Source organism: Lacerta agilis, chromosome 1, assembly GCF_009819535.1.
Source record: "Lacerta agilis isolate rLacAgi1 chromosome 1, rLacAgi1.pri, whole genome shotgun sequence".
Classification (NCBI taxonomy): Eukaryota; Metazoa; Chordata; class Lepidosauria; order Squamata; family Lacertidae; genus Lacerta; species Lacerta agilis.
Genome location: NC_046312.1, coordinates 131545873 through 131559683, shown reverse-complemented (window position 1 = coordinate 131559683; position 13811 = coordinate 131545873). Strand labels below are relative to the sequence as shown.

Sequence of the window (13811 nt, the reverse complement as noted above, 5' to 3'; positions counted from 1 at the left end):
GCTGGCTGGCCAGCAAGCATAGCAAAGTGACCCAAAGGAGCTAGTGCATTTGCTGTCCTTGAACATGTCCACCAGCTGAGTGCTCCTCCACCCTCATTTCCAGTGCTGGTGACAGCTTGGCAGAGCATGAGAAAAGGAGGAAGACACCTGCTCTCTCGCACACATCCTTGCACAGTAACACTCATGAAATACCTTGTGACTGGAAAGCTATACATGGATTTGGCACCTCACTAGGTAGTACTGTATGTCACCTTTAACAACCACTCCATTGGGAAGTGTGGAAAGCTGGATCCAAGACCACACAGGGAACAAATTCTGCTCTGCAAACTGCATGAAAAGAGAAACATTCAAGGGATGTGAATGGCATCTTTGGAGTTTCACCAAGCAAAGGCCACAGCTAGGAGGAGGCATAAGAGGCAGCTGAAAACCTCTCCAGCCTATTTGCATCCGGAACTCAGAGCACTGACACTCTTACCCTAACCCTTATCTGAACATGTGAGCCGGAACACTGATGCCAAACAACTGAAGAGAAAATGTAACAACAACAAAAGGGCACGAGGGCAGAGGGAGGGAGAAAGGGACCAGGATGGCAGGTGAATATGAAACTATAAACTAAAGGTGAAAAAGCCCTAAAAATAGTTACACACTAGTATTTTGCTAGCAATCTGACAGCATTGAAGTCACTATTAACATTATACTACCAATGTTTGTAAATGTTTATTGTACTGTACTGAAATAAAAATTTCAAGAATGTAGTTTTTTTTCTCTAAGCCCATAAATCATGCAGCATGAAAATAATCCATACTTGGAGACAAAGATGAGTAAAAAAATCCATTTTTATAGTTCACCTCTAAGCCATCCTAGGACCAAAATCAAATGCGCAGGGTTATGAGAACTCAAGGTCATAACTACAAGGAAAACTATATACTGCTGCTTACATGAAGACTATCCCTGTTTACATGAAAAAGTGAAATTAATCCTTGAAGCAGTAATATTTATCTGTATAAAGAATAATACTTCCAATGGACAGTAGTCACCTTTGCTTCAATAATTATAATAGGATAGCTAAACTTTAGTAGCCAGAATCTTAAACTTATTGCTAATAAAACCCCAGGGTTTCATTTTCATAGCCTATTTAAGCTTTAAAATCCAACCACCTATTTGCATGAAAGCTTTTAACATCTTTTTTTTGTTATATGGATGGAAAAGAGCACATTTAGTATTTTGTACTGTAGAAAAGAAAATGGTGAATATGCCTATCAGTATGTTTCAGTAAAATTCAAGAAGCCTACCAGATTACAAAAAGCAAGTAAGTGCTTGAGGACAAAAGGAATGAAGGTGGGAATATTAATGAGGTACAGCATCTTTGTTTCAGTAGTAAGGCTGCACAGTGAGCTGGATCCAGTCCTACTCAAGTACAATCAGCTTCTACACCTCATGTTCAAGTTATACACATCATTGTAGGTCTTAGTCCTTGCATGTGTAATTAAATTATGTACGAACTGCTTTTTTGTTCGCTTGTTTGTTTCTAATGCATAAATAGGTAAATAGTGCATGCAAGTCTAAAACTGAAATAGCATTTCATAAAACACAAGTGCATTTTGACTGTCTACTTAAATCTCAGGTGCCTTTGCTCTAAGGAATTTGTATAAATAAAGCGAAAGAGTATTAAACCACCAATGCTGCATTTGGAAGCAAAGAAATTTTTACTTAAAAAACCCATATATATGGCAATTAAGTAGCTAATATTGCATACTGCTATAAAACAATGGCTATAAAGCCCAACTATTTCAAATTAGCAAATGACAAGATAATGTAGACAATAAAGATACAGCAAAACACACAATTCACATAATGTGGAAGTTCACTTTTGATCAGTGGTTGAAGTATCAGCTCCATCATTCAGTTTCTGGTTTTGTATTCTGGTTCGCGTAGATGCTAAAAAGCAAGCATAACAGTTTTATTTTGGGCATTAAATGGGAAAAATAAGCGGAAGGAAAATAAGCAGCTAATCTGGCCTTTGTTCTACAAATACGGTGCTCATTACAATGGACATGTGAACTGAATGAATAAAAACAGTATCAAGAGGAATAATGAAAAGTTGGTGCAGAAAAACTTGGGACTGCATCAGTTATTAAAAGGACCTGACTTGAGAGCACAAGGGGGCACGAAACCCACCTGAGTCCTAGAATGCCAGCACCGGAGACTCACAGAGTCGAAATCAAGAAACCCAGACTTTGAATGTTTTGCTTTAAACTGCTCCCAGACTTTGGATCTCCCTCCCTATACAGGCTAAACTGGCTTCCTTCTGGCAGCAGGTGAAGAATCTACTGTTCCAACAGGCTTTTGGGAACTGACTGTTTCTAAGGAAAAGGCTGGTACTGTGCTGCTTTTATTGTAATGATCTCTGTGTTTTAATAGAACTTATATACATACACACCTTTTAATTCTATTAATGTTTAAATGTTTTTAATGACAACCCCCCCCCAATGTTTTAAGCTATTTCTATTTTATCTGTAAGCTGCCTTGATTCCCTTTCAGGGGAAAAGGCGTCCTTGAGTGCCACTTAAGATTAAGTCCTCTGGTCAGTTCCATGAACTACTACAGCAGAGTCATTCAGTGCATCAAAAATTCTACCTCTTCATCTTGACTGGAGCACACATATACCTTGTCTACATGAGGGTATGGAAATCAGCTACTACTACATACAGCCTTTCTCAATATCACCCTGAGCAATTTGGTCAGGGGGCTGATGGCACATCCCCCCAGCACTAAATTAGCTTTGGGATGCAGTATCATCATGTGCAGCATTCCTATGGAGAAATCTTCCCCCTTGGGGATTTCCAGCTTGCTGGACTCTGTGCCCTCTTTGACATAAAGAGTGATGCCCCCTCCAGTGCTTCCTTCCCTGCCTTTACTATGGAGAGCTAACTGCATCCCACTGGTTTTCTCCAGTCTACCATGTTCTCCATATGCCCCTTATATCAATGCTCTCCTCTAAGACCAAACACGCAAGCTCACACTTACAGACTCAGAAGCATCTAGCATTGGCATATAAACATTTATACACAGAGGGACAGAATCTAGGCATTGGAAAGTGCATGACAGCAGTTCAAAGAGGTCAAAGCACCACAGACTAAAACCAAGTGCCAAATACATTTGAACAAAATTTCACCTTCATCGCGGGGGAAAGATTTATTCTGAACTGGACCCTCCTCGGTTCCTATCAACTTCCCCCCTACAATCTGTTTTAAAACTGTTTTGCCACCTTTATATTTTAAGTGTCAATAGTCTGGTTCCATGCTGGTTCAAGGGCAGCTTGCCTCTCTTGTACAGGCTTGGCTTGTCCCAAAATATTCCCCAGTGCCAAATAAGTCCAAGCCTCCTCCTCGCAATGCAGTCTCATTCACACATGGAGACCAATCTGCTCTCAAGCTGTCCCTGGGCACCTCAGAGGCAGTTACCTTGAGAGCCCTGACTCAACATCCTACCTAGCTAAAGTTCACTTCTAGGACCTCACAGCAACATTTCCCTTTGTCATTGTTGCCTATGTGCACTATGACCACTGACTCCTCTCCAGCACTAGACAACAGGCAGCATCCACAACCTTCGCACCAGTCTTGTATCCCCATCACATGCGGCTTTCTTGTTACTAATGACTGATTCAACCACGACCAAGATACCTCCACTCCCCCAGAGGAATAGCTTTGGCCTGGGAGGACAACTGCTCATGCCTCAAAGAATGGGTCCTTTGTAAGGGATTGCTCCCCTCTTCCTCCTTTCCTGAGAATGTCACTCTCTATTATATTGAGAACTACAGTATCTTTTCCTGGGGACAAGAACTTACTCATTTCTGCAAGCTTTTGTTGGAACTTGGAATCTCCAGAGAGGTGTTCCCTGTAGAGAGAGAAAAACCCAGTTACACAGATTTCTGATCCAGAAAGCATGGTTGGCTGACTAGTGCCCCAGGGCAGCAAATGCATATGTGCTTTCCTTCCCACTGCAAACCAGATGAGAACATGGATACATGTTTGGCAAATGGCACCGAATGACTTTCAGTGTACATTGCACCTAATCTCTGTGTGGAATTTCCAAGGGAGTGAAGGAATCTCCTTTGGCAGATCAGAACATCATTTAAACATTTAAACCAGACAGAGTTTCTCATTCAAGTTTAATGTGTGTACACACAGAGAGAAATACACAGTCTACACTGCACTTTAGGCATTTGCATAATTTCATTTACTGTATGAAACCAGTTATATAACCATAGAAACACATAGAGGCTTCACCAAAATTTCCAGTGTCATCATTTGTACTGTAGAAGAAACAAGCCATATTTCAATATAAAATACAGCCAAGCAGCTGCTTTGGAAAAATCAGAAACCGCCTTATCACTTTATATAAAAATAAAACATGTTAATTGCCATAATTACACATACATACACTTAACCAAATGTTCCATTCTCCTTCTAGAAAGTATTTTATATCAATAAAGACAATCGAATCCAACCACTTTAAAAACAAGCTCACCTTCCATCTGCTTCATCTTGTCCGATATCAAAGTGCAGCCTCTTCAGAGGTTTGGGCGCTGTGCTCACTTCAGCATGGCGTTTTAGATTATTATCTCTGTTGCACACCATCTGGTTTATCTTCTGAAACTTTTCAGAAGTCTAGAATGCCAGAGAACCACACAAAAGTTGAAATCCGTCAATTTATCTTAGAAATACAGCACTATGGGTTTGATCCAGAGTTGCCCTTCTGCTTGTGGAAGGAACAGATCCATCACAACCTCCCATGGTGCTCCAGAGGTCTTTCCACCTTTCTGAGGGCAAAGGAGAAACGGGTAGATCGCTTCTCCTTCCCTTCTTCCAGTTGAACATCACAAGAATGGACCTCTACCAAGCACAAGACTGGATTAACTCATCAAAGTCTCAGTAGGGAAAATACCGGTACATCTTTTTTCCTTTCCTTATTCCCGAAACAGCCTCACATAGATTAGGATAGGGAGCTGGTGTTTATTTGTTTTTATTTTTTAATATAGCACTTACTCTCCAAACTCTAACCAGCACTCCTTCCAGGATACTGTACTGTAAGCTGCTGTGTGTTAATGGAGGGAGGAAACAAAAAAAAACCTGAGCCCAAGGAGAGAATGGAAGTTTGCTCACCGTGAACTTGTTCAGGGTCGTCGTCGTTCCGTCCCCCCCCAGCATGGAGCAGGAGCATTGTAGTCCTTGCTCAAGCTTAGCACAGGGGGCAGGAAGGCCACTCTTCCTTGCTACCCTTCACTATGCTAAAAGGCTCAGGTAGGAAGTGAGGTGGCAGATCCCTGCCTGAGACCCTGGAAACCTGCAACCACTCACTGGGATAGAGGGGCCAGTAGTCTGACTGGCTGGAAGGCAGATTCCTGTGATCTCACCTTTGCATGGTTGGAATGCAGCCAGTGGGGCAAAAGTAAGAGCCCTGTCCATTTGCCTCTAGCCCCACTCACCCCTGGCATGTGGCCCTTGGAAGGCTGCCCATGAGGGAAGCCAGACCTCAGGATGAAAGAGGGTTCCAACCCAGGTGGTCCACTCAGTATGTAGAAACCACTACAGTCAAACGCCTTGGTACTCCTATGTTTTGGCTCCCAAATGATCAAAACCCGGAAGTGAGTGTTTTGGTTGTCGAACATTTCGGAAGTCGAATGGACTTCCAGAATGCATTCTGTTCAAAAACCAAAGTACGACTGTATCTCATTTTTGTGTGGCTCTGCTCACTTCCAAACCAACTGGAATTCAACCACTTTAGTTCGCTATTAATGATGGAGCTGAAATCAGAAGGGCAGGAAGATGACCGGGGGGGGGGGAGTGTTTATCCCTTTCCCTGTTGGTAAATTTCCTCTCAAAATTGCCCATCTCAGGCTGCTCCTGTCTCACCTCACTATAGGGGAAGAAAAACAGATTCTTGTATCTTTTCCCCTGAAGGAAGACATGTAGCTTGATGGGTGCAAATTGTGAGGGGAAGAGCCAACCACTAAACTGATTACATACTCCTTCCAGTGTGTCTAACAGATGTTCTTTATTTAAAAAGATGTAAGGAACATGTTGTAACTCTGTAATGTGCATCTTGACCATAATACTCTAAATCCATTTTAAAGCAATTATCATTTCAAACACAAAACTCACCCCAAAGGATTCTCCTATTGAGACCAATATTCTGCAAAAACAAGAATGGGATAAATATATAACTTTCATTTTTCTATTAAACTGATGCCCAAAGAATACAGGTAACTTGCATCTTCTGCTTGTTTTACTTCTTTGTGTGGATGGGTGGGAAATAAATGAATAAATGGAAATTGAAGGAAACCCACTTTCCATTTATTTATTTTCATCTTCTCCACCTGCCTAAAGCTATGATTGTGGGCTTACCCAGCTTTGGGCAGGAGGCGCAAGGGCTGTGGAAGGGTCCTAGAGCCCTCCCACTTCCTCCCTAAAACTGGGCAAGCGCTTGCCTGCCTTTGGGAAGGAGGCACAAGGACTCTAGGACCCTGCCTGAGCGCTTACGCCTCTTTCCTGAAGCCAGACTTGGGCTTTGAGAAGCAGGGCTCCTTAATACTTTTTAAGGTTATCAATAATACTTCCACATTATCTTGAAAAAGTTTTCACATAAATCAGTAAGGAATATGACATAGCAAAAGCAAGTATTGCTTGTAAGTTTACTAGTTACTAGTAGCATCATATCATATCATATCATATCATAAGACCCCCCTATCTGTAGCAGATATGGGGAAGGGGGACGAGATGACAGAGCCCCCTAAGCATTCACATAATGACAGTATAGCAAGAGTCTGATCCTTTCAGCTCAGAAACATTCTATCTAGCTTGTGTTTGATTCAGTTATTTGCTTAAAGAAACAGGTTACCTACTTTGACCTGGGTGTCATTTTAGTGGGTGACAACAGCCCCTCAGAGAATTTGTAGGGACTCTTCAAAGGTGAGATATAAATGTTGTTTCCCGCAGGGACACGCAAAGGGGAATGAGAAAACTTGTAAGGGCTGTGAGGAAGGTGTGGCAGGGACGATAATGCTGGAGGCTGTTAACATGAAAACATGGTTATTAACAACATCACAATCAATTAAATAGGCTAGTTCCTAGTTACACAAAAAAGGACTCCAAGCTACTTGCAGCATATTTTAAAACATAAGGGTAACCTTATTGTTTGGTGATCACTCGTAGCCAAGTAAGATTGTCTTCCATGAATATGGTCTTAAGTGTGTCAGTTTATAATATAGATACATTCACATAAAAACTCATGTTGTTGGTTTAAAAATGCACAAAATAATCTACCTAACAGCAGCAGAAAGCTTTGACAGAGCATCAGTAGTGAAAAATTAGCATCACAGTCCCATCCAAAGCCTGACGTTTTTATCTGGCACCAAAGAGATGTCAGCAAAGGTGCCAGGCAGACCAACCTGCAGAGAGCACACACACACACACACCCCCGCAATGAGGATCCCCAGCTGAAAAGGCCCCCTCCCTGGTCATCACCCTCAGAACGGACTTGGAGAAAGGCATGAGATGAAGAGCTAATGTAGTTTCATATCAGGATAGGCATTCTGTAATCCATCCAATTAATTTTTGCTCATTTCTTTTAATTTACACTAGACTCAGGACAGGAGCACAACTACTTACCTTATTGGAAGCATATTGCAAAATGTTAGTTTTCAGCTTCTGCATGAATATTGAGTTGTAGAAGACTATAATGGAATCATATCTTCCTTCCCCAACCAAAACACACTTGAAAGTCTGGACAGGATTAGAAAGTTATATATAAGCTCTCTTTAGTATTTGGGTTTTCTTCTATTCTACTCCATAGCACAGTCCTAATAGAAGGGTGTCCCTCTGTGGTGTCCATCCTGAGGTTGAATTAGCTTTAAAATTGCCTTTAGATAGGGCATTCCTGGATCTAACTCATCCTTTAAGTAACTAATGCATCCACACTGTTCAGCGTATGCTATCATTTTCTTTCTCCCCCCTTTCTATTGATACTTTCCCACATACAATACAATAAATAAATACAAACTAATCTAAATAAAAAATGGAAAGGAGACAAAAGGAAAAGGAAACAAAATGAGAAAGAGAAAATAGATTTATTTTTTACAAAGCCCTCTCTCAAAGGTAGATCTTAACCCTTGTTTTAAACAAAAGGGGGTGGACTCTCCCAGCTCTCACCTGGGAGCTTCCCTTTCTCCTCCCAGCCCCACCCCCCAAGGAGGTCTTCCCTTCCCCGCCTTTCACACAGAGTCCTTTGTCAACCATCACCTTCCTGTGTGTATTAACCCAGAACTGAGAACATCGAAAAGACATAAGCAAGAATAAAGTGAACAGAAGAAGAGGAGTGGGGAAAAGAATGAAAATAGGAGATAGAATAAAAAAGAAAAAGAGGAAGAAATAAAAGAGGACTTCTGATTCTTCATCTGTCAATTGTGTATACAGTATAAAGATTATTCAGAATATTCAAAGTGTTCACTCCAGGGTGCTATCCAACTGTCTTCTAGGGCAATGTCCCACAATTCCTCCCCAATCTTTCAATCCCAGACACTTCAGGTTCATTCATTTTCCTTTCCACACAAAAAATCCAAAAGGGGCTCTTCAATTGTTGTTATCGCTAAATGTCAAGAATAGTCTTCCTCCAATCCAGCATGACACCTTTAATTTGTTCCCTGTCTTCCAACCACCTTTCCTGCTGGCCTTGATTTCCCATCCTATTTTAGAAAGAAATGTTCCTTCCATTTCCGTTTCTTCCATTCTTTTCCCATTAGAATCACCAGAAGCTTCCTCTGAATTCACTTCCACTTGTACACAGGATCCTTTCCCTCTCACTTCTATCTCTGCCACCTCAAGATGTTTAATGTCTCTATCAATGGTTCCATTCCTTTCCTTCAGCACCACAACTCCATCATTTACCTGTTTCACTCCTCTAGACACCATTCCACTCTCATATTCAGGCAGATCCTGGTCAGTATTATTTCCCCAAAGGCCCTGTGTATTCTTTGGTCTGCTCTTTTTCTGATCTACTTTCTTTCACCATTCTGTGCATCTCAGCTCTGAGCTCTTTCAGTCGCTCATCTAATAATTGCCGCATGATATCAATAATCAGTGGGGTGTTCAACAGTGTCTTTGCTATATTGGGTTCTGTTATTCTCCCCATTAACAGTCTCTGTCTTGAAAACTTATATCTGTCTCTTTAAGTAAGCAGTGTGTTCCTTTCCAGCACTACAGAATCCAGTTTTACTTTTGCAGCCAGCACCTCCCAAACATGATGGAGAGTTAAAAGCAATATAAAATGAAGATATGTTTTTTTAAGCATCCAGAGTGTCCTTATCTTTCTTAATGCTACCATTTTCTTATCATGATATTCAAATGTTTTCGACAACAGAGAAAAAGTCTTTTTCTCTTTTGTTTTAAATGTCTATCTCTGCTGGGACAAAATGGGATGGCAACACATTTTCACAATGCCATAATGTTTCAAAGAAATGTTAAACCCAACTAGCAGCTATAATTAAAATAGCTATATAGAAAACTGATTCTGAAATATTCCCCATACCTCTTGATTTGCATTAGTGAGTTCTTTATATGCTGTCACAATAGTTTTAAACCTGAGATCAATGTTCTTCACCTTGCAGATGCCATACATGGAGCACATCATTATCTATGGAAAAACAGAGAGTGCCTATCAGAACTGGACATCAATGAAGCCCCTCACTTCCATTTTGCTCCTTCACAGAGGTTATAAAAGATGAACTCTAAGCAACCACTCAACAAATGAAACTACACACTATTTAGAATTACCTAAAAGTTTAATTAATTTCATTTCAGATTCCTATGTTGATTTTCTATTAAAAGCAGCTATACAAATAATAAATACACAAACAAAATTATAACACAAACACAAAAACCAGCAAGCACTTGAATACTCCACTTGTAAAAAAAAGGGGGGGGCTCCTCTTATTTATAGAGGTGGGGAATCTATATATAAAATTAGTTCACTATTAGTTCACTATGTCTGAAGCAAGAGGAAGAACAAGCAAGTGGGAGGTCCTCTGTGGAGAAGATTGAGAAACACTACTGGGTTGCTCAAAAATAAACACTTACTTCACAAATTAAGCACATTTCTGAACCATGGAGAAGCTAAAAAAAAGAAAGAAACATAGGCTACACAAGACTGAAATCAGCTCACACCCGCCACATTCATTACCTGGTCTAAGTGCCGGTCTTTCATAAGTTCATATTCATTTTGCAGTGTGTGATGAAAGAGTGTCCAGATCAAATGTTCAAGTTCAGGGTGCTCAGACAGAAGACGCGAACATAAGTTTTTCAATCGCATATAAGCCAGCCAATGCACTAGAGAGGAGAGAGGAGAATCATCTTCAAATCACTGCTTGGCACATATTATTTAGTGTTGCAGAAATTTAAAGCAAAGCACTCTGATTTTAAATAGTACCAAGTTCCAGCCATCAGCCTATTAAGTGGCAACAGTGCAGCATTTCTCAAATGCATTGTTGCATTTTGCACTTTTGAGCAGAGTGTGGTATGTACAGAAGTGAACGGCTCAGAAAAATAGATCTGCTTTTGATGCATCTACTCGTTTTAAAGAAATTATGTGGCTTTGGGTTTAAGAATATTTACTGTATTAAAATGCATGTGTGTTATAGAGTTAATTAAAATGGTTGTTTCCCAGTTATTAACCAGCCAGTTGGATATTTGATATTTGCAGGTTTAAATATGGCAATATGTTTTTGCCCCTGAAAATAATGTAAGAACTAGCTATAAATCATTTAATTCTATTTCTCCTTTCAAATCACCTACCGGTAGTAGGATCTCTTTCAGATACAGGGGGAAGGTGGTATTATATAATTTGCCAAATAACAGTCCAGTCCAGTGGTATCTTGGAACTCGAATGTAATCCATTCCGGAAGTCTGTTCGACTTCAGAGGCATGGCTTCTGATTGCCTGATAACTATGTTTTTGCACAGCAGAAGCCGTGTTGGACGTTTGTGTTCCGAGTAATGTTCGAAACCCAGAGCACTTACTCCTGGGTTTTAGGCGTTCGGGAGCCGAAACGTTCGAGAGCGGACATAATTAGCAAATATCAGAAGTATAAACCATACTGAATTTATGCAATTTAGATGCCTTTGGTATACTGCATTAACGTTTTCCTTTAACAGGCATGGATTAAATTTGCTGGAATATGTTTAAATATTGATATCCAGTCTATATCTTGAACAAAGTCTTTATTCCATTTCTTTCTAAATGAAAAAGAAAGCTGCTCAATTTTTAATAAATTGTGAAATTTGCTAATAAGGTTCAGTGAAGAAGAATCTCTTATGCAAGTTTCAGATGCTGATTAACAGATACTGTGTAGAACATTTTTGCTCAAGAGATCTTAAGCTGTGTCTGATTTGAAGGAAATGGAACAGAGACAGTCTCACGTCTGCCATACTAACCATTACATGGTTATCCAGTTATTAGGTCTTGGATATTTTCCATTAGATTTTGTTTACATAAAAAAGTCTGCCCAATAGTTTGCCGAGTCTTTCCTTGTTGCTGTTTGTTATGCTACTAATGGTGACAAGTGAAGCCTAAGATATTGTATGAATCTGAATAATAAAGGTATTTTAACACACAATAACTTTGATTCTTGCTCAGTTTCTTTCTTTGATAACCTGTAAATCTATTTTAATGTATTAATATTCTGCTATAGGAGTTTTGTCCTGTTTGCACTAGCCACAAGATGATTCAAAATTAACTGCACTACAAAAAAGATAAATATCCATCGGGACTATTTTTAAATTGCAGTAAAAGAGAGATAAGGATAAGTGTTTTACAATTTCCAAATATATATGCTTGCATCGTGAGTGCCCACTGCATAAACAAAAAGAATTTCTGCTTACTGATAGGAGTTACCCACCTACCACATCCTTTCACTCCTAGGAAGCTTTGAGGAACACAAGTTGCTGCAGCCAAAAGATCTGTAGAACACTGCATGCAGTTCTTAACAAGCAACAGTATTTATTTCTCCATTATTATGAATTGCCAATCTTCCTCCTCAAATGTTCTGGACTGAAACTCATTCCCTCCCCTCCCTGCTCCAGACTGCATTCCTTCCCTTTCTCTTGATTATGTCTGTAATGGAATCCAGCAGATCCAAGTGAGGCAGCCCATGTGTGAGCAGAACAGAATTCCACTCCTGCCGCTTTCTTGCTCTCCCCCTTGCAGCCCTTTACAAGCTCATGGAAGGAAGACCTTCTGGAGCAGCTTTTTGGGGTGCAAAGGTGGCAGTCATGGGAGGGAGAGAAAGGTGGAATCCTGTCGCAGTGGATTCTGCCCACTGCCTGAAAATAAAAATGTGTCACACACACACACACACACACACACACACACACACACAACACCAACCTTTTTTGTAGAACAACGAGAGAGAAGTAGATTTATAAGGTTTTTGAGGATGGTTTGCCAATGCGTGCTGACCATCTGGAGGAGGATATACTGAAGCGGAAGAAACCTTTTTCTTGGGAGATTTTGTTGGGGACAGGTATCTATGGAAACAACACAAAATCAACAAGAATGGAACACTGGATGCTAACCATAAATGGGACGTTTCTTGCAGAATAAGCGAGTGAGCCTACTGGGGGCTAACTATATCCTCCCACTTGCTCTAGGCAGGAAACATGTGGCTAAACTTCATCACTTCCTCCACTGCTCCTCCCCAAGCCTAGATGGAAGCTCCTCCAAGATCACAGATAACGTGTGGAAATAATACATATACAGAGTATAGCATGGAAAAACTAGTCAAAAAACAAGACCTCTAATGTAACTCTGTTAAGGGTAGGAATGCCCCATCCTTCAGTGATTGCTGCATGAGGTTTGGAGCAGTTTGTATGCAGGGTCTGCTGGTGGTTATCACTTATTCTGCTGGATATGTTGCATTCACGGTAACTTGGGAGCCAACTCCTAGGGGCCAAGGTCCCTTCAGCCCCCCCATAAAATATTTGAGGGGGATAGGCTCCCTCAAAGTTGGTGGGCATCACCATTCAAATGGTGTGCATGCACCATGTCTTGTGATCAGTTACGTGGGGTGGGGCTTCCCTGAGTCCCCCCAAAATTTATTCAAGTTGGCCCCCCTGCATGGTAAGTACCATTTGGTGAGGTGCATGGTAAGTGTTCCATTTTCCTAGCAAAATGTGACACTGCAATGTACCAGGGCCTGTAGGGACATAGGGTAGGAATCAAAACACCACTCACTGAGGCAGAAAAACAAAGACCACCGCAACTGATGCATGTAGATCTACTCTGTAGTGTCTCATAAATGTGGGCACTGGAGCCCCAGAGAGCTGCCCTGGAAATGTCCTGAATATCAGTATTGGTAATGAAGGCTGCAGTTGCAACGGCTGCTTTGTAGAATGTGCTGTGAGCCCCACAGGAGGCCCAAGATAAGGAGCCTGGCACGCCACAGCTTCCCAGGCAGCCCCAGAGCGAGGATGAAAATGTGAAATGATTGTGTGCCTGTGTGCGCACACAGAGTTCTACAGACACCTAAGGTGCCCCATGCCTGCTCAGGGGAGAGAGCATGGAGACATCAGGAGGGCAGCACTGACTCCTGTTCTCTGTGGAAATCAGGAATATATCATCATCATCATCATCATCATTATTATCTTGAAGCAAATCCTTAGAGTCACAGTGGACTATACATAGATCTTTAGGGATGGATAACACACTGAATGCAGAGGCTCCTTGTGCCAATGGCATAGCCCTCAGAAAAGGTGTCTTGAA

General features: G+C 41.0%; 1 protein-coding gene across 1 annotated transcript in view; it reads right to left on the bottom strand.

Moving 5' to 3' along the window:
- Positions 1-818: 818 nt before the first annotated feature.
- Positions 819-13811, bottom strand: part of RB1 (RB transcriptional corepressor 1) — a 48769-nt gene continuing 35776 nt past the window's right edge. Inside the window, exons 19-27 of the mRNA XM_033171605.1 lie at positions 12438-12577; positions 10237-10382; positions 9586-9690; positions 7671-7784; positions 6905-7071; positions 6165-6195; positions 4531-4670; positions 3848-3897; positions 819-1938 (exon numbers count right to left, since the gene is read on the bottom strand). Coding sequence (XP_033027496.1) covers positions 1865-1938; positions 3848-3897; positions 4531-4670; positions 6165-6195; positions 6905-7071; positions 7671-7784; positions 9586-9690; positions 10237-10382; positions 12438-12577 — 967 coding nt within the window. The 3' untranslated portion in view covers positions 819-1864. The remainder of the gene's footprint in view (positions 1939-3847; positions 3898-4530; positions 4671-6164; positions 6196-6904; positions 7072-7670; positions 7785-9585; positions 9691-10236; positions 10383-12437; positions 12578-13811) is intronic.